Raw genomic sequence first — 27,404 nt, forward strand, 5'->3', positions numbered from 1 at the left:
AAGCACTCTCTTTCAGCCTGAGGCCTGAGAGAAGATCATCATGGCGGGTCCAAAGAAACACCCAGACGACTGGGTGCTACGGTCCTTCTCCAGGAAACCACAGAAGAGTCAGCCGCACGTATTCTCTCCCTTACTGTGGACACATCTCCTCTTCCTGCTCGTGGGTAAGTCCACATTGCGGCCACCACCGCTTGCTCGTGGTGTCCCTCTGGGGCCGGTCACATTCTTTGCCGGTAAACTCAGGAAACTCTTCTCTTCGTGGTCATTCTGCGGGTTCCACCTCATTCCCAGCTGTGTCTCCGTGTGTGAGTGCGTGCACAGTCACTCACCATGAGTAGATGGCATCCTAGCCCCAGTCTCAAACAAGTCTGGGCTCAGACTGTGTTCCTCTCACCCTCACGTTTTCCTGCTGAGAAATGCTGAGTGGTGAGTTTGCTCCCCACACGGTGTGGATAGAATGCACGGAGAGATACGGAAGTTTCCCCTGATGACTAGCCACCCCCCTTTCTTCGGGACACATAGAACTCCTGGAACTTCTTTCTACGTTCTGCCATGTTTACCTTCTATCCCAAACTTCAGGCTTCCCTGGGGATCTGGAGATGGTCTGGTGGCACTGGGCCTGATGGCTGCTCTCTGAGTGCCCTTTCCTCCTCACATCCTGCCTCCCCGTCAAGGCCCAAGTCCTGCAAGTTTCTGGGAAACGTCTCTCGGCAGCATGGCCAGCAGGCAGAGCTGACCCACTACCCCAGGGAATGCCTCAGCCACCCGGTGTGGTGGCATCTACTGTCCCCTGGTAATCCTATTTTCCCCAGGGCCTTGGAGCACGGTACAGTAGCACAGGGACCCGAAAAGTAGTGGGAGTAGTGGGAGTGCATGTACGGAAGAGAGGGGCCTAGATTCCAGGGCCGAGGTCAAGTCTGAACTCTCCTCATTTTCCATTTTCATCATTGCCCACCATGAAAACATCGGAAGCATCATGGCTCTTTATATCCACACCCAACTTTTGGGGTGCTTCTTGGTTGTGTTGGATAAACCCGAAATTAGCCAATGCAATGTCACCCAAGACTCAGGTGACCAACAAGTCAATTTCCAGGCAGAGAGGCATCTCCCTCTGTCTAGCTCCACCAGACGGGATAACCTCAAACTTCCCTGTTTTGGCCTAGCAGGGAGTTACCTTGATGCTTTTGTGGATCCAAGGAGTCGTTTCAGGAACTTAGGAGACAGTAGGGTGAAAAGTCCTTCCGTTTTAGTGTGTCAGGGAGCAGAACGTCCTGTCCTCTGTTTGGAGAGTAAGGATTCCTGTCCCCTTCAAGGTCCTTCCAGCTGGACTAAGAATCCAATTGACACGAGACAGATTAACAGGAGAAAATACAACTTAATAGTGTATGTATGGGGAATCCACACAGACACAGAATTTCAAAGACAGGCAAAATGAGGTCTGTATGTCATCCCAAACTAAGGAGAAGGGGGCAGGGGTCTGGGACTTCCGAGGGGAGGCGAGTAGTTCACAGGGCGACAAAGAGAACAGATGTTTGGTAATTAGATGTTCGCCGTGCCATACAGATGGGTCACGCAGATCAGATTTATCTCTGCTCATAACCCTTATCCTGGGAAAGACCCCAACTTAGAGTCTTCTATGTAGTGAAGGGAGGGGCAAAGTTCCTCTTGAGCCCACACGGTCTCGATCGCCTTCAGCTCAGAATAACTTTCATGCCAAAGTGGCTTACCTTGGGCCAGTCGGAAACATTTGAAATTAAATCCTTGTTCCATTACTTCCTAGCTGTATGAGTCTCTGCGTCTTAAGTAGAGAATGTGATTCGTAAATTGGATCATGCAAGACTCTCTCAGTAGATTAAAAATGATACATGTCAGTGCTCGGTACCTAGTTGGTAGAAGCTGATTGTTATAATGATCACTAAGTGGCTTATTTGGAAACTAGTAAAGGCAGAGAAGCGAAATTCAGTTATCATGACTGTTGAATGCCGTTTGACGATTTGCCACAATAATAGTTCAAAATAAGTAGTTCGAAATAAGGCGGCTGATACCTGTTATGTAGCATTGTTTGCTTCACCAGGTAACAGGGTTTGACCGACACGAACCGCCTCCCGCTCCCCTTGCTGACAGTCTGGGGACCTTTGCTGATCTTTGATGTGAAGAGAGAGCTGACCGACCCTGTCGTCTCAAGCAAATAGTTAAAAATGCTTGAAATTTTAGCTCCTCATCTGTGAACAAAAAGGTGGGGGGGGGGGGTGGCTAGTCACCAGGTAATTTTGAGGATTGAATGAGGTGATTTCTCCATGACGTAGCAATCGCCAGCATCTTCCAGATGAGAAGAGCTCTCTGTAAGGCAACTTCAAGCCAGCATCGAAACCAACCAAGTTTCTCCCTTCTGACTACCCCCCAGAATTCACCTGAAGTGACCTAGCTTAGCTTGTCCAAGGTCCCTAGCTCTGCGTCCTTCCTAGCTGCCTCTCCACAAGGTCCAAGTGCTTGGATGATGATGGATAGAGAACCCTCCACACACACACCTGATCTACACCAGTCTGGGAGTCTCTTCTCTGTATCTGCATAATTCTGTACCCTCTGGGTATTCAGAGCATGCCTCGGCCTTTTTCCATCAGTCCAGGCTGTACCTGGGCCTTTCCTCTCTCTCTCTCTCTCTCTCTCTCTCTAACATTTTTTACTTATTTTTCCGCCCAGATTCCTGGAGTAATCTGGGGCCTGAACCCATCTGATCTAGTTCGGAGTTTTCAGAGGACTCTCCAGAGCCTCAGAAGTCCTTGAATCTGGGGATCCAGGCTGGGGTCACCCAGCCGACATTCCCAGGGCCCCCACAAGGAAATGAGCTGCCTCGGACAGATGCCAGGCCTCTGGAAGCCGCGGTAACAATGTTTATCGGGGATCTTGGTCTCTCCTGAGATGAGGCAATTAGGAGAGGATTCGACGCTACTTACTGTCCCGAACCCCAAACCTTGTTCCTAAGGACAGACCAGATTTCCCCGGCCAAGGCAAAGCCAGTCTGAGATCCCCTGGGCCATGAGGGAAAGGAAGAGTGAGACAGATGCTCCGTTTGTTGCTAACATCTTATTATGAAAATTCTTGAGCCCAGAGAAAGCTTGAAAGAATTTTACACTAAACACTCAGATGCTTCCCACCCTGGACCTGCCATCACTTGGATTTCACTCGCCTTCTCACACACCTGTCCATCTATCCACGCTGTTAGGCATCCATCTCGCCATCGAATTTTTAAAAAGGTGCTCCTTTTTTTTTTTTTTTTTTTCACCTCTTTTGGTCTTTATGATTTACAGCAACGTGATTTTATTCCAACCCTACCATCTCTATTCATTCACACCCATAACGAACATTTCTGTCCTATAGATGAGTAAACTGATTCTCAAAGAAATTCAAAAATTCACCCAAAGTCACAAGGCTAGTTTCCCTGCTGGGACAGAAACCTAGAATGTCTGTTTCACTGATTGTTGTAGATGCATTCATGGGAGAAAGTGAATGAAAGTTAATTTGGGGAATGAATGAATGATTTTGTTAGGCAACAAGCCTAGAGGAAGGAGGGCTGGCATTTTATTTCATTTCTCATCATCTGGGATTTATTCCCACTATGTTTTTATTGAATGAGTGAATGAATGAATGAACGAATGAAGGCTGACTTGAAGAGTCCAACTGCTCCTCCACTCCCTCTTCTGTCGCTGTAGGACTAGAAGCCTCTGGAAAGGACTCACCCCCAACAGTGGTGCCAGGGATTCTAGGGGGTTCGGTGACTTTCTCCCTGAACATTTCAGTGGACACAGAGATTGAGCACGTCACCTGGAATGGTCCCCAAAATGCTCTTGCTTTAGCAGTCACAGAAACACAAGTTATCATTATGGACAAAAGCTACCAGAACCGACTGAACATCAGCTGGAACTACTCCTTGTCTATCAGCAACCTGACTTTGAAAGACGCAGGATCCTACAAAGCCCAGATAAACCCCAAGAATTCTAAAGTCACCATTGATGAGGAATTCATCCTGCGTGTCTATGGTGAGTTCTAGAGGGCTTCTGTGGGTTTTGATCTTTTGGGATTTTTTTTATGTTTATTTATTTTTGACAGAGAGGGTAGCAGAGAGAGAGAGGGAGAGGGAGGGAGAATCCCAAGCAGGCTCCACGCTGTCAGCACAGAGCCTGACGCTGGGCTCGAACTCACAAACTGCGAGTGAGATCATGACCTGAGCCAAAATCAAGAATCAGACACTCAACCGACTGAGCCACTCAGGTGCCCCTAATCTTTTATTTTTAAAAGCAGATTTTTTTTTTCTCTCCAGCAGTTTATCCCTCGAGGACAGATAGGACTATCTTGTTGGTCACTTTCATCCGGTTCCATAAATATAGATGTCAGAGTGAAAACACAGACAAAATAGGTTTAAAAGCCGTTTGTATTCTCTTTTCTGTAACCCTGTTATAATACCCTTTACCCATCTATACTAGCTTGCTAGGGCTGACATGACCAAATACCACAGACGGGGTGGTTTAAACAACGGAAACTTATTTTCTCACGGTTCTGGAGGCTGGAAGTTCAAACTCAAGATATCAGCAGGTTGGGTTTCTCCTGCGGCCTGGCTTCCAGGCTTGCCAATAACTACCCTCTCGACACGTCCTCACGCGGTCCTATCAAGAAAAGAGAAGCTAAAAAGTGTCCTTTTAAATAAATTGTTTACTGGTTAATGTATAATCCATGTAAGTCATTCTTTATTTTTAGGTTTTTTATTTTAATTCCCGTATAGTTAACATACAGTGTTATATTAGTTTCAGGGTACGATATAGTGATTCAACACTTCTGTACGTTACTCAGTGCTCACCAATATGAGTGTCACCTGTTCCCTTTGTCCCCTTCACCTGTTTCACCCATTCCCCCACCACGCCTCCCTTCTGGTGACTAGCAATTTGTCCTGTAGGGCTGAGAGTCTGTTCCTTGGTTCCTAATTTCAACTTAATTCCCTCTTTATATTTTTTTTAAGTCTGTTTATGTATTTTGAGAGAGAGCGCGCGCTAGATGGGGGGGGGAGGGGCAGAGAGAGGAAGAGAGAGGGGAGAGAGAGAGGGAGAGAGAGGAAATCCCAAGCAGGCTCCGCCCTGTCAGTGCAGAGCTCAGTCCCATGAACCATCAGATTATGACCCGAGCAGAAATGAAGGGTAGGACACCCAACTGACTGAGCCACCCAGGCGCCCCTCCTTAATTATCTCTTGAAAGGCTCTGTCTCCGAATTCAGTCACATTCTGAGGTACCGGGGATCAGGACTTCAACATATGAATTTTGAAGGGACACGATTCAGTTCATAACAGTCTGCCCTCTGGCCCCTCCAAAACTCACTTCCTTCTCATATGCGAAATACATTCATTCCATCTCAGCAGACACCCCACTATCGATTCTAAGTCCAAAAGCTTATCTAGATATCATCTAAAGCATTATGGGTGAGACTTGAGATGTAATTTGTCTTGAGGCAAAATTCCCCCCGGGCTGTGAAGCTGTAAAACCAGACAAGTTATCTGTCTCCATACTGGGATGGTAGGATAGGCATAGGATAGACATTCTTATTCCAAAAGGGAGCAATAGAAAAGAAGAGAGCGGCCATGGACCCCAAGGAAGTCTGCGATCTAGCAGGCCAAATTCCATTAAATTTTAACCTTTAAGAACAATTTTAATTGGCCCTATGCTCTATCCTCTGGGCCCCCTGGGTGGCCGCCCCCCCCCGCCCCCTCCTTGGCCCTGGGCAGCCACCCTGACCCCTGGAACCAAGAAGGAAATCGCCCCACCAACGGCCCCTGGGCCTGGGCCCTCTAGGCCAGGGGGGGGGCAAAGGCAGTGGCAGCCCTATCCACCTCTGAACTGCTCTTGGGCATATTCTTCCCTCTTCTCGAAGGATAAGGCATGATCTCAACTGAGTAGCTCTATTGGCCCATCCTGTAGAATCCCACAAGTGTGACAGCGTTTCTTAATTTTGTCCCACCTCTGTCCCTTCAGTCCAGGCTGGAAACACTTCTGCTGATAGAGTTGACTAAATCCATGAGTCACACTGTAATCTCTTCAGCAAATGTTGTCTAGCCACACCTTATAGGCTGAGAATTTTCTAAATCTTCAAGTTCTGGTTCCTTCTTTCTCAACACTTCCTTCTTCAATTTATGGCCCTCCTCTAAAATTTTACGACAAGCAGAAAGGAAAAACCACATAGTGCCCTCAATACTTTGCTTAGAGATCTCTTTAGCGAAATACTCAAATTTATCATTTAAATGTGCCGCTTTCTTTTTTTAAAGTTTGTTTCTTAAATTTTTTTTAAGTTTATTTCTTTCGAGAGAGAGAGAGAGTGTGCATGTGTGAGCCGGGGAGGGGCAGAGAGAGAGAAAGGGAGAGAGAGAATCCCAAGCAGGCTCTGCACCGTCAACGCAGAGCCCGACCCAGGGCTCAAACCCACAAATCATGACATCATGACCTGAGCTGAAATCAAGAGTTGGACGCTTAACCAACGGAGCCACCCAGGCACCCCTGAATCTGCTACTTTCTACAAAACACTGGAACGCAATTTTTCTAAATTCTTCACCACTCTGTGACGAGTGGGTCACTTCCTCTAGTGTCCAATAACATGTTCCTCGGTTACATCTCATACCTCGCCAGAAACACCTGTAGGGTTCATATTTCTACCAATATTCTGCTCATGATAATACCCTGTGTGACTCTAGGATAACAGAAGCTTCCTCTTCAGCTCTCCTCTCTTCTTTCTGAGCCCTTACCAGAACCAACTTTAACATCCATATTTCTACAGTCTCTTGAGGACCGTCTAGGCTTTTTCTAACACATGCTTCAAAACCCTCTAGACCTGTAGCCATTAGCTGAGTCCAAAGCCACTTCCACATTTTTCGGTGTTTGTTACAGCAGCAACCCATTTCTGGTACCAAAATCCATACTGGTTTGCTAAGGCTGCCATAACCAAGTACCACAGACAGTAACTTTAACAACAGAAGTTTACTTTCTCGCAGCTCTGGAGACCAGTCAAGATGTCGGCAGGTTGGGTTTCCTCCAAAGCCTCTCCCTTTGGCTTGCAAATAGCCACCTTCTCTCTCTGGGTTCTCACACGGTTGTCATTCTGTCCGTGTTGTCTGTGTCCCAGTCTCCTCTTCTTAAAAATTTGTTAATGTTTTTATTTTATTTCTGAGAGAGAGAGAGACAGAGAGCGAGCGGGGGAGGGGCAGGGAGAGAGGGGGACACAGAATCCAAAGCAGGCTCCAGGCTCTGAGCCATCAGCACAGAGCCCGAGGCGGGGCTCGAACTCACGGACCGCGAGATGGTGACCTGAGCCGAAGTCAGACACTTAACTGACTGAGCCACTCAGTTGCCCCCTCTTCGTGTAAGGACACCAGTCATATTGGGTTAGGGACCATTCTAATGACCTCATTTTAATTTAATGACTTCTCTCTCCAAACACAGTCCTATATCCATATAAAAACATATTCTTAGGTACTTGAAGTCAGGGCTTTAACATCTGAACTTTGGGAAGACACAATTCAGCCTATGACACCATCTTTCTATCAGGTAGGTTTTTTTAATTGATTTGTAGAGGGCTCCGCATATATTAAAGAAATAGAATTCTATGCTGCGAATAGAAATAGACTGAATCAACTCTATTGAATCAATGATCGATTCTATAATGAATCAATGTGCACCGACATACAATCCCCAAGATATAGTGTTAATTTTTTTTTTAATTCCAGCATAGTTAGCATCCACTGTTATATTAGTTTCAGTGATTCAGCATTGATTCAACACTTCATACAGCACCCAGTGCTCATCACATGCGTAGCCTTTTTTAAATGTTCATTTATTTACTTATTTTTGAGAGAGAGAGCACACATGAGTGGAGGAAAGGATGGGAGAAAGGGGGTCAGAGGTTCTGAAGGGGGCTCTGCACTGAGAGCGGTGAGCCTGATGTGGGCTCGAACTCACAAACCATGAGATCATGACCTGAGCCAGTCAGATGATCAACCGACTGAGCCACCCAGACACCCTCATCATAAGTGTACTCTTAATCCCCTTCACTTAGTTCATCCATCGCCTACCCACCTCCCCTCTGGCCAGCCATCAGTGTGTTCTCTGTAGTTAAGCATCTTTTTTTGTTGGTTTTTTTTTCTTTGTTCATTCTGTTTCTTAATTTCCACATATGAGTGAGATCATATAGTATTTGTTTTCCTCTGACTGACTTATTTCACTTAGCTAAATACTCTCTAGAGCCATCTATTGTTACAAATGGCAAGATTTCATTTGTTCTTATGGCTGAATAATATTCACTTATATATACCATATTTTCTTTATCCATTCATCAACCGATAGACACTTGGGCTGTTTCCATAATTTGGCTACTGTAGATAATGCTGCAAGAAACGTAGAGGTGCATATATCTTTTCAAATTAGTGTTTTCATATTCTTTGGGTAAATACCCAGTTGTGGAATTACTGGATCATATGTTAGTTCTATTTTTAATTTTCTGAGGAACCTCCATAGTGTTTTCTGCAGTGGCTGCACAAGTTTGCATTCCCACCAACAGTGCACAAGGTTCCTTTTTCTCCACATCCTTACCAACACTTGTTTCTTGTGTTTTTTTGTTTTAGCTATTCTGCCAAGTATGATATGATGTCTCATTGTAGTTTTGATTTGCATTTCCCTGATGATGAGTGATGATGACCAACTTTTCTTTTTTTTTTTTTATCTATTTATTCTGAGACAGAAAGACAGAGAGAGAGACAGAGAAAGAGAGAATGAGCAGGAGAGGGGAAGAGGAGGAAGAGAGAGGATCCCAAACAGGCTCTGCATGGTCAGCAGAGCCATAAGATCATGAGAGTCAAAATCAAGAGTCGGTCGCTTAAACAGCTGAGCCACCCAGACGTCCCAAATATCTTTTCATGTGTCTGTTGGCGTCTGGATGTCTTCTTTGGAGAAATGTCTGTTCATGTCTTCTGTCCATTTTTTAATTGGATTATTTGTTTTTTGGGTGTTTAGTTGTATAAGTTCTTTATATATTTTGGACACTAATCCTTTATGGAATACGTCATTTGCAAATATCTTCTCCCGCTCAATAGGTTGTCTTTTCATTTTGTTGATTGTTTCTTTTGATGTGCAGAAGCTTTTTATTTTGATGTAGTCCCAATAGTTGATGTTTGCTTTTGTTGCCCTTGCCTCAGGAAACATATCTACAAAAATGTTGGTATGGCCAATGTTAGAGAAATCACTACCTGGGCTCTCTTCTAGGATCTTTATGACTTAAAGCGTCACATTTAGGTCCTTAATCCATTTTGAGTTTACATTTGTATATGGTGTAAGCAGGTGGCTCAGTTTCTTTCTTTTGTATGTAGCTGTTCAGTTTTCCCAACACTATTTATTGAAGAGATGGTCTTTTTCCCATTGAATATTCTTGCCTCCTTTGTCGAAGATTAATTGGTATATAATCATGGGTTTATTTCTGGGCTCTCTATTCTGTTCCATGCATCTCTGTGTCCATTTCTGTGCCAGTGCCATACTGCTTTGATTACTAAAGTTCTGTAGTATATCTTGAAATCTCGTATCATGATACTTCCAAGTTTGTTCTTCTTTTTCAAGATGGCTTTGGCTATTCGGGTTCTTGTGTGATTCCATACAAATTTTAGCATTGTTTGTTCTAGTTCTGTGAAAAATGCTGTTGGTATTTTGGCAGGGAGTGCATTAAATCTGTATATTGCTTTGACTAACCTGGAAATTTAGTAATATTTGTTCTTCCAACCCATGAGCATGGAATATCTTTCCATTTCTTTGTGTCTTCTTCAGTTTCTTTCATCAGTGTTTTACAGTTTTCAGAGTACAGATCTTTCACCTCCTTGGTAAAGTTTATTCCTGAGTATTTTATTAATTTTGGTGCAATTGTAAATGAGATTGTTTTCTTAATTTCTCTTTCTGCTGCTTCATTATTAGTGTATAGAAATGCGATGGACTTCTGTATATTGATTTTGTACCCTGCAGCCTTACTGAATTCATTTATCAGTTCTAGTGGCTTTTTTTTTTTTTTGGTGGAATCTTTAGGGTTTTCTATACATAGTATCATGTCATCTGCAAATAGTGAAAGTCTTACTTTTTTGTTACCAATTCAGATACATTTTCTTTTTCTTGTCTAATTGCTATGGCTAGGACATACAGTACTAGTTTGAATAAAAGTGGTGAGAGTAGACATCCTTTCTTGTTCCTGACCTTAGTGGAAAAGCTCTCAGTTTTTCACTATTAAGTATAACGTTAGCTGTGGGATTTTTTATATATGGGCTTATTTTGTTGAGGTGTGTTCCCTCTAAACCTACCTTGTTGAGGATTTTTACCATGAATGGATGTTGTTCTTTGTCAAATGCTTTTTTTGTATCTATTGAAATGATCAGATGCTTTTTTATCCTGTGTTTATGGGATGTATCATGTCATTTGATTTGTGAATATTGAACCACCCTTGCATTCCAGGAATAAATCCCACTTGATCATGGTGAGTGATTTTTTTTAATGTATTGCTGGATTTGGTTTGCTAATTTTTTTGTTGAGGATTTTTGTATCTATGTTCATCAGAAATATTGACCTGTAGTTTTCTCTCTCTCTCTCTCTCTCTCTCTCTCTCTCTCTCTTTTTGGTAGTGTCTTTATCTGGTTTGGAATCAGGGTAATGCTAGCCTCATAGAATGAATTTAGAAGTTTCCTTCCTCTTCTATTTTTTGGAATGGTTTGAGAATAATAGGCATTAACTCTTCTTTAAATGTTTGGTAGAATTCACCTATAAAGATGTCAAGTCCTGGATTTTTGTGTTTTGGGAGTTTTTTGATTATTGATTCAATTTCATTGATGGTAATCAGTCTGTTCAAATTTTCTATTTCTTCCTGATTCAGTTTTGGGAGGTTATATTTTCTAGGCATTTATCCATTTCTTCTAGATTGTGCAATTTATTGACATATAATTTTTCATAATATTCTCTTATAATCCTTTGTACTTCTGTGTGTCAGTTGTTATTTATCCTCTTTCATTTCGGATTTTGTTTACTTGAGTTTTCTCTCTCTCTCTCTCTCTCTGTCTGAGTCTAGCTAAAGGCCTATCAATTTTGTCGATCTTTTCAAAGAAACAGCTCTTGGTTTCATTGATCTGTTCTATTGTTTGTCTGTTTTGAAGTTTTGATTTCATTTATTTCTGCTCTCATCTTGATTATTTCTTTCCTTCGACTGGTTTGGGGTTTTGTTTGTTCTTCTTTTGTAGCTCCTTTAGGTGTAAAATTAGGTTGTTTATGTCAGATTTTTCTTGCTCCTTGATGTAGGCCTATATTGCTATAAACTTCCTTCTTAGAACAACTTTTGCTGCATCCCAAAGATTTTGGACTGTTGTGTTTTCATTTTCATTTTCTACGTGTATTTTTTTTTTATTTCCTCTGATTTCTTGGTTGACTCATTCATTGTTTAATAGCATGTTATTTAACCTCCATGTGTGTGTATTTTTTCCAAATTTTTTCTTGTCATTCATTTCTAGTTTCATAGTGTTGTGGTCAGAAAAGATGCAGATATGACTTTGATTTTTTTAAGTTTGTTGAGACTGGTTTGGTGGCCAAGTATGTGACCTATTGTGGAGAATGCTGATGAGCACTTGAAAAGAATGTGTATTCTGCTGTTTTAGGATGAAATGTTGTGAATATATCTATAGATCCATCTGTTCCAATATGTCATTCAAAGCCACTTGTTTCCTTGTTGATTTTCTGTTTGGATGATCTATCCATTGATGTAAGTGGGGTGTTAAAGGCCCCTACTAGTATTGTATTACTATCGATTACTTCCTTTTCTTTATGTTTGTTATTAGCTGCTTTATGTATTTGGGTACTTCTATATTGGGTTCATAAATATTTACAATTGCTATATATTTTCATTGGATTGTACCCTTTATGATTACACAGTGTCCTTTTTCTCTTGTCACACTCTTTGTTTTAAAGCCCATTTTGTCAATTATGTAAGTATTGCTTTGCCAGCTTTTTTTTTTTTCATTTCCATTCACATAATCAATGATTTTCCATCACTTCACTTTTAATCTGCATGTGTCTTTAGGTTTGAAATGAGTCTCTCATAGGCAGCATATAAATAGATCTTGCTTTTTTTTATCCATTCTGCCATGCTATGTCTTTTGACTGGAGCTTTCAGTCCACTTACATTCAAAATAATTATTGACAGGTATGTACTTACTGCCATTTTGTTGTTTGTTTTGTGGTTGTTTTTGTAGTTCTCTTTCTTCTCTGGCTCTCTTCTCTCACCATTTGTTGGCTTTCTTAGTGATATACTTGGATTCTTTTCTGTTTATTTCTTTGCATATCTATCAAAGATAGATATGATTTTTGATTTGTGGTTACCATTAGGTCTATATATAACATCTGTTTCATATAGCAGCCTATATTAATTTAATGGTCATTTAAATTTGAACCTATTCTTTACTCATCTCCCTCCCACATGTTAGGTATATGGTGCCATACTTTACATCTTTTTATTTTGTGAATCCTTTGACTGATTTCTACAGATAAATTTATTTTTATTGCTTTTGTGCTTCCTACATCTCTCACTCCTACTTATGATCTTTCCTTTCCATTCAAAGAGTCCCCTTTAACATTTCTTGTGGGGCTGGTTTAGTAGACATGGATTCCCTTAACATTTGTGTGGGAAACTCCTTGTGTCTCCTTCTATTCTGAATAATAGCTTTGCCTGATAGAGTATTCTTGGTTGCAGGTTTTTTCCTTTCAACACTTTGAATATATCATGCCACTCCCTTTTGTCCTGCAAAGTTTCTACTGAAAAATTAGCTCATAGCCTTATGGGATTCTCCCTTGCATGTAACTGTTTTCTTTTCTCTTGGTGTTCTTAAATTATTCTCTTTATCACTACTTTTTGCCATTTTAATTCCTATGTGTTTTGGTGTGGACGTCCTTGGGAGATTTTGGGGGGCTCTCTGTGTCTCCTGGATCTGGATTTCTGTTTCAGAAATCAGATTCAGCAAGTTTTTACTATTATTTCTTCAAATTCTCTTCTCCTTCTGGGATCCTTATAATGCTATTATTACACTTGATGGTGTTGCTGAGCTCCCGGTCTTTTTTTTTTTTTTTTTAATTTTTTTTTTCCTCTGTTCAGCTTGATTGTTTTCCATTACTTTATCTTCCATGTCACTGATCTGTTCTGCTTTCTCTGGTCTTTTTATTCCATCTGTGTATTTTCAATTTCAGTTGTTGGGTTCTTCTCTGTGTGGTTCTTTTTATGTTTTCTATCTCTTTTTTAAAGAGAGGTCTTCCACTCCACTGAGGTCCTCTACTCTTCTCAAGTCCAGTAAGTATCTTTATGACCATTACTCTAAATTCTTTATCAGACATACTACTTATCTCCATTTCTTTTATTTCTGTTGCCATGATTTTGTCTTGTTCTCTCATTTGGGACATAGTCTTCTGTTTCCTCATTTTATCTAACTCTCTGTATCTGTTTATATGTGGTAGGAAAGTCAGTTTCATCTCCTGCTCTTCAAAGTAGTGGCTTGGGGTACCTGGGTGGCTCAGTCAGTTAAGCATCCAGCTTCAGCTCAGGTCATGATCTTACAGCTCATGAGTTCAAGCCCCATGTCAGGCTCTGTGCTGACAGCTCAGAGCCTGGAGACTGCTTCAGATTCTGTCTCCCTCTCTCCCTGCCCCTCCCCTGCTTGTGCTCTCTCTGCACATAAAATATAAATAAACATTTGGAAAAAGTAGTGGCTTTATGAAGAAGAGGACCTAGAGTGCCCTGCAGTGCAGTGTCCCTTGTTCACCAGAACTTGGAGCTTCAGGGGTGTCTCCTACGTGTGTTGTGTATGCCCTGCTGTTGTGGCTGGGCCACTTTTGCCTTCAGTCCAGTCATCTGCAATGGCTGTCCTTTCCTGTTGTGGGCAGGGTTTGGTCCTTGTGTTGTTAGTGGGCCAATCTGGGGCCCTGGCCTTGAGTCAATTCAGACCAAGCATTTGCCAGAGATGCAGTGGCACTGAACTGCAGGGTGCTTTCCTTGTTTTGTTTCCAGAAAAGCTTTCATTGGTGGGCAAGGCCTGTAGTCAGACCAGATGTCTGTCCCCGGCCCATTGCTGGCCCCTGCTGGCACTGCTTGCACACTGCCAGGCTTGTGGCCTCACTTTGGATGGGCTCCACCCAAGAGTGCACTGGAGGGGGCAGGGCCACAAGAGAAAGCAGGGGCAGGCTTGGCAGCATTATCAAGGTTTGCGCTGGTTGGTTGCAGAAGGGAACCTGTAGCCAATGGGAACCAGGCAGGCTGGGTTGGAGGGGACAGATCTGCAAAAGCGGTGGGGCCCGAGGAGGAGGGATTAGTGTGGAGGACAGGGTGTCTGATGTTAGCAAGGTTTGTTCAGGTCTGCCGTGGGAGGGGACCTAGAACAGAGGCATAACTGGAGAGGGCATATCTATGGGAGAATGCAGGGGTGGAGTGTGCGGCTAGCAAGTTAGGTATTAAGTGTTGGCCCTACACTGGTTCCCACAGGTGTCCATGTGTCTGGGCTGGCGGGCCAGGGAGGGATGTGATTTCCACCAGCTCCCTCGTTCCTGGAGAAGCTCTCAACAATCTCTGCCCCTACAGCACACACTCTGAGATTAGTAAACAAATGTCTTTCCCATATATTACAGGGGTTTCAAACTGCTGCTTCTATGTTGTATCTCCAGAGCCGTTTGTGGTGCTGCCTTTTTAAGGGCAAGTACTCAGTTTCCTCTCCCCCTCCCAGAGCTGAGCCCACTGACTTTTAGTTTCAGGTGTTAGGGCACCTGGGTGGCTCAGTCAGTTGAGCATCCGACCTCAGCTCAGGTCATGATCTCACAGTTCGTGGGTTTGAGCCCCAAGTCAGGCTCTGTGCTGACAGCTCGGAGCCTGGAGCCTGCTTCAGATTCTATGTCTTCCTGTCTCTCTGCCCCTCCCCCACTCATGCTCTTTCTCTCTCTTTATCAAAATTAGACATTAAAAAATAATGTTTAAGTTCCAGGTGTTAAGCCCCACTGATTGTAAGAACTCATGAAATGAGGCCCCACTGTTTTTCAAAACTAAATGTTATGAGGACTCATTTTCCCTGTATGAGAGTCTGTTTCTGTCCCCTCTTGCACCTTCCCTCCCTTGGACAGTCCTGTGTGTCCATTTAGCTCCCAACTGCATCTCTGCCCTCCCCACCCTCTTTGATGTGACCTCTTCTATACATTTAGCTGTGGAGAGTTTGTTCTGCTAGTCTTCAGGTCGTTTCCTGGGTTATTTACGCTGATGTGGGTGCTACCTGGTTGTATCCATGGGACAAAGTGAGCTTGGGGTCCTCTTACTTGGGGTCCATCTTCCCCAGAAATCCAATATGTTGTTAGATTTTTAAAGGGTTCAGAACAGTATATATAGTACGCTATCATGTATGCATCTATACCTAGGATATTTCTAGAAAGATCAACAAGAAATGCCTTGGAATAATTCCTGGGAAGAGGAAATAGGTGTCTGGGACAAGATAGCTTGCTTTTTAAATTATATACTCTTTCGTGTATCTTTTCAATTTTATGTATTACTAATTCCCCAAAAAAGCAAACTTAAACACACACCTGTACACACACACACACACAGTGGATAGGGGAAATGGAACAAAAGGGAAGGAAAGGACTAGGAAGGAGTTCTGGAAGCACAATGGGTCATAAATTCAGATCAAAAGACAAAAGGAACTCAAACATCTAGAGGCAGAGCTCCCTACTCCACAGTGTTTGGGGCTGACTCATTTATCCATTTATTCACCAAACATTCAAGAGTGACTTTCATGGGCCGAGCCTGTGTTAGACGTCCAGGCACAGGCATTGGCCCTGTCCTCAAGTAGTTCAGATACTGATGGGGAGGGGAGTAATCAGTCATGTTGAGTCATGGAAATAACACCTGTCGAGGATCTACGGAAATGTAGAAAAGAGGCAGTCTAGCCTGAAAACTTCCCCTTGAAGGATGCTGACTTCTTCCTTCTCTGCCTAGCTCCTCTGTCATCATCACCTTCTTCTCTCAGCCTTGTCCTGCTGCAGAAGGAGTGTGAGTAGTCTCATTGCTGTTGTCCATACAGAGCAGGTGCAGGTGCCTCGAGTTGTCGTGAAGTCCGTGAACATGTCTGATAGTGCCTCCTGCAACATTACCTTGATTTGCTCTGTGGAGAGGGCAGGGACAAGTGTTCTGTACAGCTGGACCCCGAAGAACACCCATGCTTCTGAATCCCATGGGGCCTCCACCATCACCATCTACTGGATGCCATGTGACCCAGACCTTCCATACACCTGCACAGCCAGGAACCCAGTCAGCCAGAGCACCTCCGGCCCCATCCATGTCCGGCAGTTCTGTACAGGTACAGGTTCCACTTAGGCCCTCCTGGCGATTCCAGAAAGTCTGAGTGGCTATGGAACCCTGCCAGGGTTCTGGCAGGACACAGGTGGAATAGGGAAGCAAGAAGATAGGCTTAAAGACCCCTCGTACTCTACCATCTGAGGCCTGAGAGAGACTGATGGGGCATCTAGGAACTACCAGGGAACTGAAACTCTAAGGGTAGAACAAGGGAAGGGAAGAGAGTTTGGATGAAGAGATCCAGTTTGTTCTTTGCTTGGGTGGGGGTATCCCCTGGGGTCTCCTCAGAAGGTCAGGAAGGGCAGGAGAGGACTGGGTATGTGAAAGGCAGAGCCAGGTGCATATCTGTCTGTGACAAGTGTTCCGCAGAGATGCCTCGTGATAGGAAGGGAAAGGGGGTGTGGGCAGGAGAGCATGTGGGACTTCAGTCTCCTTCAGGCAGGCTGAGGGTTAATAGGGCCAGTAACTAAAGTCACAATGTCTCATCTTGATTGCAGCTCTGGGAGCCTCCAGAGGAGGATCAACGGGGGAGACAGTGGTGGGGATCCTCGGGGAGTCAGTCACCCTCTCCCTAACACTCTCGGCCAGTCACTACGTGAACAACATTGTCTGGATGTTTAACACATCTATTATCACCAAAAAGCAGGAAGTGAAGCCCAAGATTCCTGACAAGAACTCTGGCCAAGACTACTCCCTGAAGATTGGCCAGCTAAAGATGGAGAATGCTGGCCACTACTATGCCTATGTGTGTTCAAAGGCCTCCAGAGTCATCAGCAGAAAACATTTCACCCTGCTCATCTACCGTGAGTTTCTGAGCAGAGCGCTAAGCATTAGATTCCTTCCCTGAAATGTTTCTCCTCTTTGCTGCTTTCCCTGCCTCCTGCTTCCCTCAAGCCTCTCCTCCTACCAAAATGCCTCAGGCCACCTGAACAACTATTGGGTCCACACCAGTCAACTCACAGGAGGAAAAATTTTTAACCAGCAGCTGGGCAAAATCCACCTTCCAATGTCCCCCTTCTAGACTTCCAGTTAGGTCTCCACCATCCAACTTTCAATACTCGCCACAGTTTTCCTGCATCACTTATCGTTTGTTTTGTTTTTTTTTTATATAGAGTATTATCATTTTTGAATAAGAGAACAGCTGGCTGGAGTGGAATTGGAGAAGACTGAGGAGAAAGCCTTTAGTGTCCAAAGACCCTCTGACCCCCCACGAGGGCTGCTTGGCTCTCCTGTCATCACATCCCCTGCCTGGGTTTGTGGATGTCTAAGTAGCTGAAAAGAGTCACTGTCCATGGTTCTGCTAAAGTATGCTGGAAGTCAGCTAGTCCACGTCGATAGCAGCTGTGACTCAAATATAATTTTTTTTTAAGCAAGAAGATTTAGTAAAAATAATAATGCATTGGGAACAACTGATGCCCATCTTACATTTCTGTTAAAATTGCTAACATTTATTGGGCACTAACTCTGTGTCAGTGCTGCACTCACCCCTCTACACTTTATCTCCTGAATAAAAAAAAAACTTAGACGATGGCACCTCAACACATAAGCCTTGAAGAGTCTTTGGAGCACATGGAATGTTGTGCTCACTTGTGTGGAAGGGTTTGCTCGTCCTTCACAGGGTACTCCATAGAATGATGTGGTATCTTTGTTTTTCTACTTTTTATTAACTCCTTTAACATCCAAGCATCAAAGGCCCAAGAGTTGAAGTGGTATGTCTGAGATTTCATGGCCACTAAGGGAAAGGCCAAGTGCACTCCAAAATGTCTGTGACTCCTGGAGGCACTTTCTCAGCCCCAAGGCAGTTCCAACACACACTTTCATGAGCATATTCTGAATGAGTAAAGACGTGGTGACTGCCCAGTGGGTGGGCCTGACTCTACATTAGGTCTTTCTCCCCACACAGGGAGGCTGAAGAAGCCAAAGGTTACCGGGAGCCTTGAGCTCACTGAGGATGGCATCTGCAGGGTCAGCCTGACATGTTCAGTGGAGGACAGTGGACACAATGTGACATACTTATGGACCTTCCTACAGAAAGGAACTGTCATGTCCCAAGGGGGATCTCACCTCAATATCTCTTGGAGAAGTGATGAAAATCATCCCAACTTCACATGTACCACCAGGAACCCTGTCAGCAAGAGCTCCCAGTCATTTCTTCCCGGTGACATCTGCCCAGGTTGCCTTGGATCCAAGAGTCTGCATTCTGAGTGGTTCTTTATGAAGTGCAGCGAAGGAGTGTGGGCGAGAGTACTTTAGAGTAGCACATTCCAATAGAAATATAATGGAAACCACACATGGAATTTACATTTTCTAATAGCCACATTAGATAAAGCAAAAAGCAACAAGTAACATTAACTTCAGTAATATATTTTGCTTAACCCGCTATATCCAAATGTCATCATTTCAATATGTAGCCAATATGCAATTATCCTTGAGATAACTTACATTTCATGTTGTGCTAAATCTTTGAAATCTGGTACGTTTTTACACTAACAGCACATCTCAATTCAGATGCCAAATTTTCATGGGAAGTACTTGATCTGTATTCAGATTTCATAAAACTTAGAGTTGAAAAGCTAGATTTACATATCCAAGTTGCTCCAAACCTACTTATCAGGTTTTTCAATAAGAAACTGAATAGCCATACTTCAATTTCAATTTTTAAAAATTAAATAAAGTAAGCAATTCAGCTCCAGAGTCATCCTGGCCACATTCCAATGGCTCCTGCCATGGCTCGTGGCCACTATACTTGAGAGTAGAAGCAAGAAATGAAGCCCTGGTGGCTCTTACTAGATGCCAGGCACTAGTCTAGGTCCTTGTGAGTTTTAACACAGTCAGCTTTACAATAATCTAATGTGGCAAATATTCTTATTATTCTCCATTACATGAAGAAACCGAGACTCAGAAAGTATAAGGGACTTGAGCAAGGCCACACAACAAAAGCAAGATTGAAACCCTGAGCTCTGCTCTGTTCTGCTCTAGAAGGAAGTAGAAAAAAGGAAGGTTTACCTAGAATGTGACAAGGCTAGGTCAGGCTAGCAGATGGATTTAGAGCCCAATTAAGTGGGAATTTTGACTCTGTCTTGAGCCTGGAACTGCCCTTATATCATTGACAGAAAGGAGCGGTGTAGTGTGATGGATAAGGGTGTTTAAGAATCAGGCAGCCTACGTTCAAATCCCGTTCAGGATGAACTCTGCGACACTGGGCAAGGGGCTCTACCTAGAGACAGTGTCTGTCATAAGACTATAGCTTCTTGTCCAGAACAATACCTGCTCAATGAATAGTTGTAGAATGAATGAAAAGGAATATGCTCTGCAATAGCATGAAATTTTAAGAGGCAGGTAGGATGGTCATTATGCTGTGTCCACTGATTGTTCCAACCTCTCTACCATTATTTATACTAATACCATTCATTTCCTCTCCAAAGGGCACGAGAGAAACGTGAAGCTCTACATTGGACTCTCCTTGATGTCTCTTGTTCTTCTGTGCTTTGGGATCTCCATCTGGTGGTGCATGTGGAAGCAAAAAGGACGGCGTGGGTTTCTGAGATCAATGGCATCTGCCCTAGACCATATCCTGGGGCCTTTGCAGGCTTGTCTGTCCTCTCATGATCCCCCCTCCCCCACACTCCTTTCCGCACCCCCCCCCCGCCCCTCCTCCGTCTATCCGAAGACCTCATTTCTTCTCAGAGTGATGGGGAGGAGGGGTGCTCGTTGTGGGGAAGGCAGGGAAGGAGCTGGCCTTAGGGACAAACGTTACCAGAGACTCAAAAATGACCAGAGCTCTCCATGTCTCACCCCTACTTTGTCCTTCGAGCCAGCTTAGTTCTTTCCTACTGACCCCAGCTGATGGGTGGGGTGGAGTGTACCACAACACAGCAATTGCTCTCTCCAGACGCACACCTACTAGGAGATACGCCACCGGGAAGAGAAAAAAGAGGTTTCCCTCCAACTCTCATTTGAAAGATCTCTGATTGGCCTGGCCTCGGGTCATGTGACCATGGCTTGGCCCAATCACCGTGGCCAAGGGGATTAGCTATTATGATTGGCAGCTCCCTCGGAATCTCATATTGCAGTGGAAATGGACTAGTTCCCAGAAAGAGCCTATTGGTTAGAACACGTAGGATCCCTGGAATAACTGATGCGAGCCAACAAACCCATCTGAGGAGTGGCTACCACAGATGGGGCAGAGGGATGGCAGGAGGCTCCAGGGCCACCTTCTCAGCTGAAGATGACCTTAGACTCTGGTCACCCTTTCACGTAGGTTCCTGCTCACATCAGGGTTCACCTCCTCCCTAAAGCCTTTTCCTTGGCCGTGTCCCCAGAAATCTCTCCCCATCTGTTTCGACGCTCACAAAATCAGACGCCTCTCTCCTCACAGCCCTACTGATAAATCTTCTCTACTTTGGTTTCTCAGACTCAGTCCCAGACTCCAGCTCCAACCAAGCTGAAACCCCAGCGGATGTGCCAGGTAATATCCCCAATGACACAGGCTATGGGGTCCCTGGGCCCGATGGAAGCTCCAAGGCCTGGCTATTTATTCTATGTGGTCTGCCAACCAGCGACATGAGTATCACCCAGGAGCTTGTTAGAAAGGCAAATCTTGGGCACCACCCCAGAATACTGAGCTCTAGTCCGCATCTTCACAAGGTGAATCATATACCTGTTAAAAGTCTGAGAAATAATGTGGTTTGGAGAAGGAAGACGGTTTGGGGTACAGAAACCACAATGAGGATGGACTCCAGAAAGACGGTGACCAAAGCTAGGAGAGGCAGCCTGCCCTCTGGGGTCTCTAGAGCTCCTCAGGCTTTGATCGTTATCACTTGAACTTAGCCTCTGATGAGGGTGGAGTGATTTTCCTCATTCTGAGAATGGAGACACAAAGGCCAGATGGAATGGCAAATCCGCGGCAGAAGCCAAACTAAAACCCAATGAAAATTAAACCCGTGAGACCGTCTAGACACCTATGACCCAAGAGCATCACTGAGGAAGTAGTTTCCCAATTTCTGAAAAAGCTAAGGCATGCTTTCTTCAAACAAAATACTGCGCAACACCCCAACAGCACAAAGTGTGTGAAGGTGGGCCTGTCCTGACAGGTGTTGGGGTGGTGAGCTGAGATGCCTGCATCCTACCTTCCCACCCCCGTTCCCATCCCTTGGTGTCCTCAATTACCACCTTGAACTCTAAGCTCTGGAGTTCTAAGGAATCCCCAAACTCCACCCACTCAAACAAATCCTGCTTTTAAAAACCCCTGGTGACCCCTCCTGGAGGAGATCCCCCATGGAGATGTACTAAGAGGAGGGACTGGGTGGGAGGCCAGGGGCTCAAATAATCCAACAGTACAAGCTTCTCTGAAGAAAAGTATAACCAAGAGAAAGGGGCCAAGAAACAGGACTGAGGCTAAGGGTGGAGCTTCCCACCAGCTACCTCCTCATAGCTGGCAGGGCAGACTCTGGTCTCCCCCAGCCTGTGCCCTCATTCCTTGGCACCCTGGGCACAGTAGGAGGAGTAAGGTAGTACTGGGGACACCACTGTCACCCTGCCCTTCCGCCCTCCCCAGCGCACCTTTCCTCCACTCCCATGGTCTGCTTCTTTAACCTCTCCACCATTTCTCCAAAGCCTCTCCATCTTCTGTCACTGCCTAGGTTCATGCTGTCACCATTTTTTTTTTTGTTTTATTGAATAGGATTTTTTTTTTAATTGAAAACTCATATAGTCACATGGTATACAATGAAATCTCCCTCCAAATCCCAATCTCCTAGTCTCTCCAGCAGCCTTCACTGTTAGGATGTATTTCTAAATCCTTTCAGAGCCTTTTAATGCATTTACAGGTGTCAGATATATTTGTCCGTGCGTGCATGTACGTGTGTGTGGTGGGTGTGTAGGTGGGTGCCTTTCATTTAATTACACATATGGAAGCAATCTGTAACATTTTTCTGAAACTTGCTTTTTGAATTTAACAGAATATCCTAGTAATATTAACATATGTATATTAAGACTGACTCCCATTTATTCCATCCTACGGATGTGCCTTAATTTATTTCACCAGACCTCATCACTAGACATTCCCATTCCTTGTTACTTCTTCCCTAAAATAGCGTACTAGTTTCCTAATTGGCCATTCCTTCTCCTTTCTATCCCTCCTCCTTCAAGAGCAGGTCTGGGGCACCTGGGTGACTCAGTTGGTTAGGCATCTGACTCTTGATTTCGGCTCAGTTCATGATCTCACAGTTGTGAGATGGAGCCCCACGTCGGGCTCCTGGTTGGGCAAGGAGCCTGCTTAAGATCCTTTCTCCCCTCTCTCCCTTTGCCTCTCCCCCGCTCACTCACATGCCCATGTGCATTCTCTCTCTCTCTCTCTCTCAAGAAAAAAATAAAACAAAATAAAATAAAGAAGAGCAGGCATAATGACCTTTGTGTTTTCCCAGAGTACTTATGATGGTTCACCCAATGGGGCCACTTCTGCTCCCTGAGAGTTGCTAAGTCGTCACACGTGAATGCTTGAAGGGAAGGAGGAAGGGAGAGTGGGATGGAACCCCCTAAGGGAAGACTGGAGAACAACGTCTCCTCCAGTTCTTAAGGCCTCACCCGGGGTAGAAGTCAGAGTAGCTTGGCTCCTTCCACGAAACAAGAAAGAGGCGGGGGCGGCCATACTTCCTACCGACCCTGCACAATGTGTTCAAAACTCACCGCTGGCCACACACTGTGCAACATGCTCTCCCAAGGGTATGAGAAGCTGGACACTCTTCTCAAGACTGCCAAGCAACGGTCTAGGCCCCCCTCTGCCAGCAGCTCTGACAGCAGTGGAACAACCGAGGAGACGACAGACATGGTCAAGGCTGGAAGATACCAGGAGGACACTGGACCTGACTCGGCTTCTGAGACGCCAGCAGAGTACGATCTCATGCTGAGGAATGCGCCTGCACCTACGGCCCAAGACAACACGGTGTATGCGCAAGTATTCCTCAACTTGCAGGTGAGCCCTTTTGACCAGTACACCTTCCCTCCTCCTCCAGTTCTAACACCATCCAATATCCCGGATGACTTAGTCCCCCCACACGGGGAGCCAGGACCAGCAGCACACGAGCAGACAAGTGTGGCTCTGCTCATGTTAACCAAACATTGGGATCCCTTGGAGTGAAGGAGCTCGTCCTCAGCTCCCAATGTTGGGCTATTAATAAGGGAGATGTCAAACAACCAGAAGCACTGTACCCACCGCACTAAGACAGCCACCGCCCTCTGTGTGAAATCTGAACCTGGTGGGTGTCCCCTCTCCTTAGGGGCTGAGAGTGACACCCTGAAAAGCTCTCATCTGGTGCGTACAGATAGTCTGATGTTGATCTGTTACAGGGAAAGACCCTAGTTCCTCAACAGAAAGAGGGTTCGGCCACAATCTACAGCTGTATCCAGACACCCCAGAAGGTGAGAACAATTTTCTCTGTATCCCGAGGCTCTTAAAGGAATTATTGTGCAGACCATTTTAACTGAAAGTCCTAGATTCCCATGGCAAAGGAGCTTAAGTCCTACCCACTGTCCCCCCACCCACCAGACACACTCCGTGGTCAATAGAGATGCTTACACAAATGTTTCCGATTTATATCTGTTTGGCCAAAGGCTGAACATTTCTAATTGAATTAATAATATTTTATACTGATTGTTCTTACCACTAACTAGCATAAGGGGCTGCAAACACAAATAGTGTATAATCTATGTGTATTTCTAAATCTATTTCTTCTCTTTTTCTTTTTTCTATAGCTAATCTTTATTGCTTACGTTGTGCCAGGAATTGTGCTAAATGCTTCACAAGTTGTTGTTGTTGTTGTTGTTGTTTTTAATGTTTACTTATTTTTGAGAGGAGGAGAGAGAAAGAGAGAGAGCAAGCAGGAGAGGGATAAAGAGAGAGGGAGACAGAATCTGAAGCAGCTCCAGGCTCTAAGCTGTCAGCACAGAGCCCGAGGTGGGGCTCGAACTCACGAACCGTGAGATCATGATCTGAGCTGAAGTCGCATGCTTCACCAACTAAGCCACCCACATGCCTCCTAAATCTATTTCTAACCCATCTCAATCCACCAAAATGGCAATTTCCCCAAATAATTAGAAATTAGCCAAGAGTCCAATGCCAAGATGTTTTGGAGAATGTGCCATTAACTACAACACATTGGTTTTATTGTGGTGTTAAAAGATCCCTTAATGGTAGAACTTACCATTAAATAATAATAATAACCCACTTTAACACGAAATTTTACAGTTTGCAAAACATTGATATTCTCGCGTGATCCTTAGGACAGCTCTATAAATGTGCTGTCATCCCGAAGCCGAGATCCGGAGAAGTTAAATTTGCCTAAAGTCATACAGATAGTAGTTGGACTTTAAGTATTAAAAACCACAAGGAGCTTTAAAATAATCCTGAGTAATCTTAAACAATTAACCTTGGCTTGAATCTAGCTGCCTGCTTCACTTTCACTTCCCTGAGAACATTGGGTTCATATATACTTTTGCTTTCAAATCTCCAGAATTCCCTCCCTGTTTTAACATGTCCACACAAGATTTTTTAAATGAGTATTTTATTTATTTTGAGAGAGAGAGAACGTGCAAGGAGGGGAGAAGCAGAGAGAGGGAAAGAGAGAACCCCAAGCAGGCTCCAAGCTCAGCATGGAGCCCAACACGGGGCTCGATCTCACGACCCTGAGATCATGACCTGAGTCAAAACCAGGAGTCGGATGCCCCACTAACTGAGCTGCCCAGGTACCCCCAAAACAAGACTTTAAAAAAGAAGAACCTCAAAGCTTTTCAGTTATGCTACTACCCTGTGATTGATGAATCAATCAGTAGACATTTATTGAACACCTTTGGTTTGCCCAGAACTGGGCTGAGGGCTCTGGGGATTCAGATGTGCTTAAGGCACCATCCTAAACCTTGAAGACCTGTTGTCTTATTGGCTTTCGGTGGAGGAGTAGAGCCACTTCAGTCACCTGCAGGGGCAAGGAAAACACTCTACATTAGTTGGGCAGTTCCCAAGCGTTTTCCAGACATTGGAAGCAGAAGATACCACTGCACTGAGGTAGACAGGAAAGGCTCCACGAAAAAATTAATTTGAATTAGACTTTAAAAGATGGAGAGAGGGGCGCCTGGGTGGCTCAGTCCGTTAAACATCCGACTCCAGCTCTGGTCATGATCTCGTGGCTCATGGGTTTGAGCCCCAAATCGCGCTCTGTGCTGATAGTGCAGAACCTGCTTGGGATTCTCCCTCCCTCTCTCTCTCTGCCCCTCCCCCACTTGGGTACCTGCATTTACACACTCTCTCTCTCTCTCAAATAAACTTGAAAAACTGGACAGAATTTGCTCAGTAAAAGTTTGTGCAGATGTGTAGCTCAGTTCAACCACCATTGGCCTCCTGTCCTGTCTTGTGGGAACGTGGCCTATGCTGAGCCAGTAAGGGACGTCACCTATGGCCTTGAGGCCACACCTGTACTTTTCGCTGGATTCTCTCTGACCTGGCCCTCTGTGTTTGGGCCAACACTGGTCAATCTTAAAGTCAGGGATGTCAGTCCCTGCTCTGAGTTTCAGAATGGCCTGGAGTCCCCACGTGTCCGGTCAGTGGTACGTGGGTCCCACCCCAGGGACTCCAGACCCCTGCAGCCACCCTCATCCACAGCCTAAGTGGAAAGCAATGCATTTCCCCAGCCAGGGTCTTAACAGGATTTATCCCTTGCCTTGAGAATTTTGAGGACCCGTCCTGATTCCGGGTCCCCTAAGGCTCTCGTTGCCCACTTGGGCAGGAAATTCTCAAACTTATTTTCTGACCCAAGTCCCGGCACGACATCTCGAAGGTTTAAGCCACCATCAAGCTATTGCCGGCCCCCCGCCTCCCCGCCTCCCCTGCTCCCTGCATCTGCTCACATCTCAACTGTTCCTCAGAGCCCTCCCTGAACACTCTCCAACAAGGAGTCCTCAGAACCCTGGGACCACGAAGGCCTACTGGTCTGGGCCATGACTTTGATCCATAATCTCTGCCACCCGAAATAGCTTGACGTCTTTACATTCTCCAGCTGGGGCAGAGGCTGAGTTCATGAGACCATGGCTTCTTGAGAGCGAGGCCTTTTATTGTCATTTTTGTGGCCCCTCACCTTGCAGCGCTAAACTGTCCTCTCTCTCCCTCATGGAGAGCCTAGCCAACTTCCCATTAGGAGAGTCCCCATAAATGCCTGCCGTCAGCTTGATGGATTGTTCCATTGCTGGGTCAGTCCATATGATCCGACTTCTCCACCACGGACCAATCTTAGCCTGGCCTCACCTCCCTCTCTCACCAGCACAGGGGCGAGGAAACCAGGGCCTCCCAGGCTTTATTAACCATATTCTTGCGTGTCTTTTGGCTCACAGGTGGTGCCACCACCACAGCAGAATGATCTGGAGTCTCCTGAAACCCCTACCTATGAAAATTTGGACTGAAAAGAAAAGCAGCTGCTGCTTCTCTCCCTGTGGTCGGAGAGGGTTCTGGACTGTGTAGGGGCCTGGCGCTCTCACAGACAGAGCACTTCAGAACTGCCTTCAGCATCTCAAAGGTGCCTGGGTTTGACCCTCGCCCTTCCTTTCACCCTTGTAACTTCCCAAGCCCATGAACAGATCAGACACAGGCTCCTTCTTGGAGTCCCTGGCCTTCAAGATGCCCCTGCTCCATCCATCTCCACGCAGGCTCAGTTTCCCCCCCTCAGTTCAGAGGCACCACCTTAGAGCTTTGCCAAGGCTGGCCACATGTGGCTGAAAGGGCTCTGGACCTTCACACCATCTTCTAAACAGGTGATAAAATGGATCCAACAGATATTCTCACTCATGGGCACGAAGATCTGTGTAAAATTATGTCCACTGCAGTATCTTTTAAAATAGAAGGACAGAGGGGCACCTGCGTGGCTCAGTCGATTAAGTGGCCGACTTTGCTCAGGTCTCGCTGTTCGTGAGTTCGAGCCCCACGTCAGGCTCTGTGCTGACAGCT

General features: G+C 45.0%; 1 protein-coding gene across 5 annotated transcripts; it reads left to right on the forward strand.

The window, feature by feature from the left end:
* Positions 1-27,306, forward strand: LY9 (lymphocyte antigen 9). 5 transcript variants are annotated; one of them, XM_015076212.3, is made up of 10 exons: positions 1-164; positions 3,711-4,037; positions 16,146-16,421; positions 16,915-17,220; positions 18,321-18,590; positions 19,843-20,010; positions 20,832-20,885; positions 23,140-23,390; positions 23,765-23,836; positions 26,795-27,306. In XM_015076212.3, exons 1-10 carry the CDS (start codon positions 41-43, stop codon positions 26,861-26,863), a joined length of 1,917 nt encoding a protein of 638 aa, XP_014931698.1. In that variant the 5' UTR covers positions 1-40; the 3' UTR covers positions 26,864-27,306. The 5 variants fall into 5 exon arrangements, 4 of the variants coding, with proteins under 4 accessions (XP_014931698.1, XP_014931700.1, XP_053065123.1 ...); XM_015076214.3 differs by having other exon boundaries at positions 2-164; positions 19,843-19,950; XM_053209148.1 differs by lacking the exon at positions 18,321-18,590 and having other exon boundaries at positions 2-164.
* Positions 27,307-27,404: the final 98 nt, after the last annotated feature.

The sequence above is a fragment of the Acinonyx jubatus genome, chromosome E4 (assembly GCF_027475565.1).
Source record: "Acinonyx jubatus isolate Ajub_Pintada_27869175 chromosome E4, VMU_Ajub_asm_v1.0, whole genome shotgun sequence".
In the NCBI taxonomy this organism is placed as follows: domain Eukaryota; kingdom Metazoa; phylum Chordata; class Mammalia; order Carnivora; family Felidae; genus Acinonyx; species Acinonyx jubatus.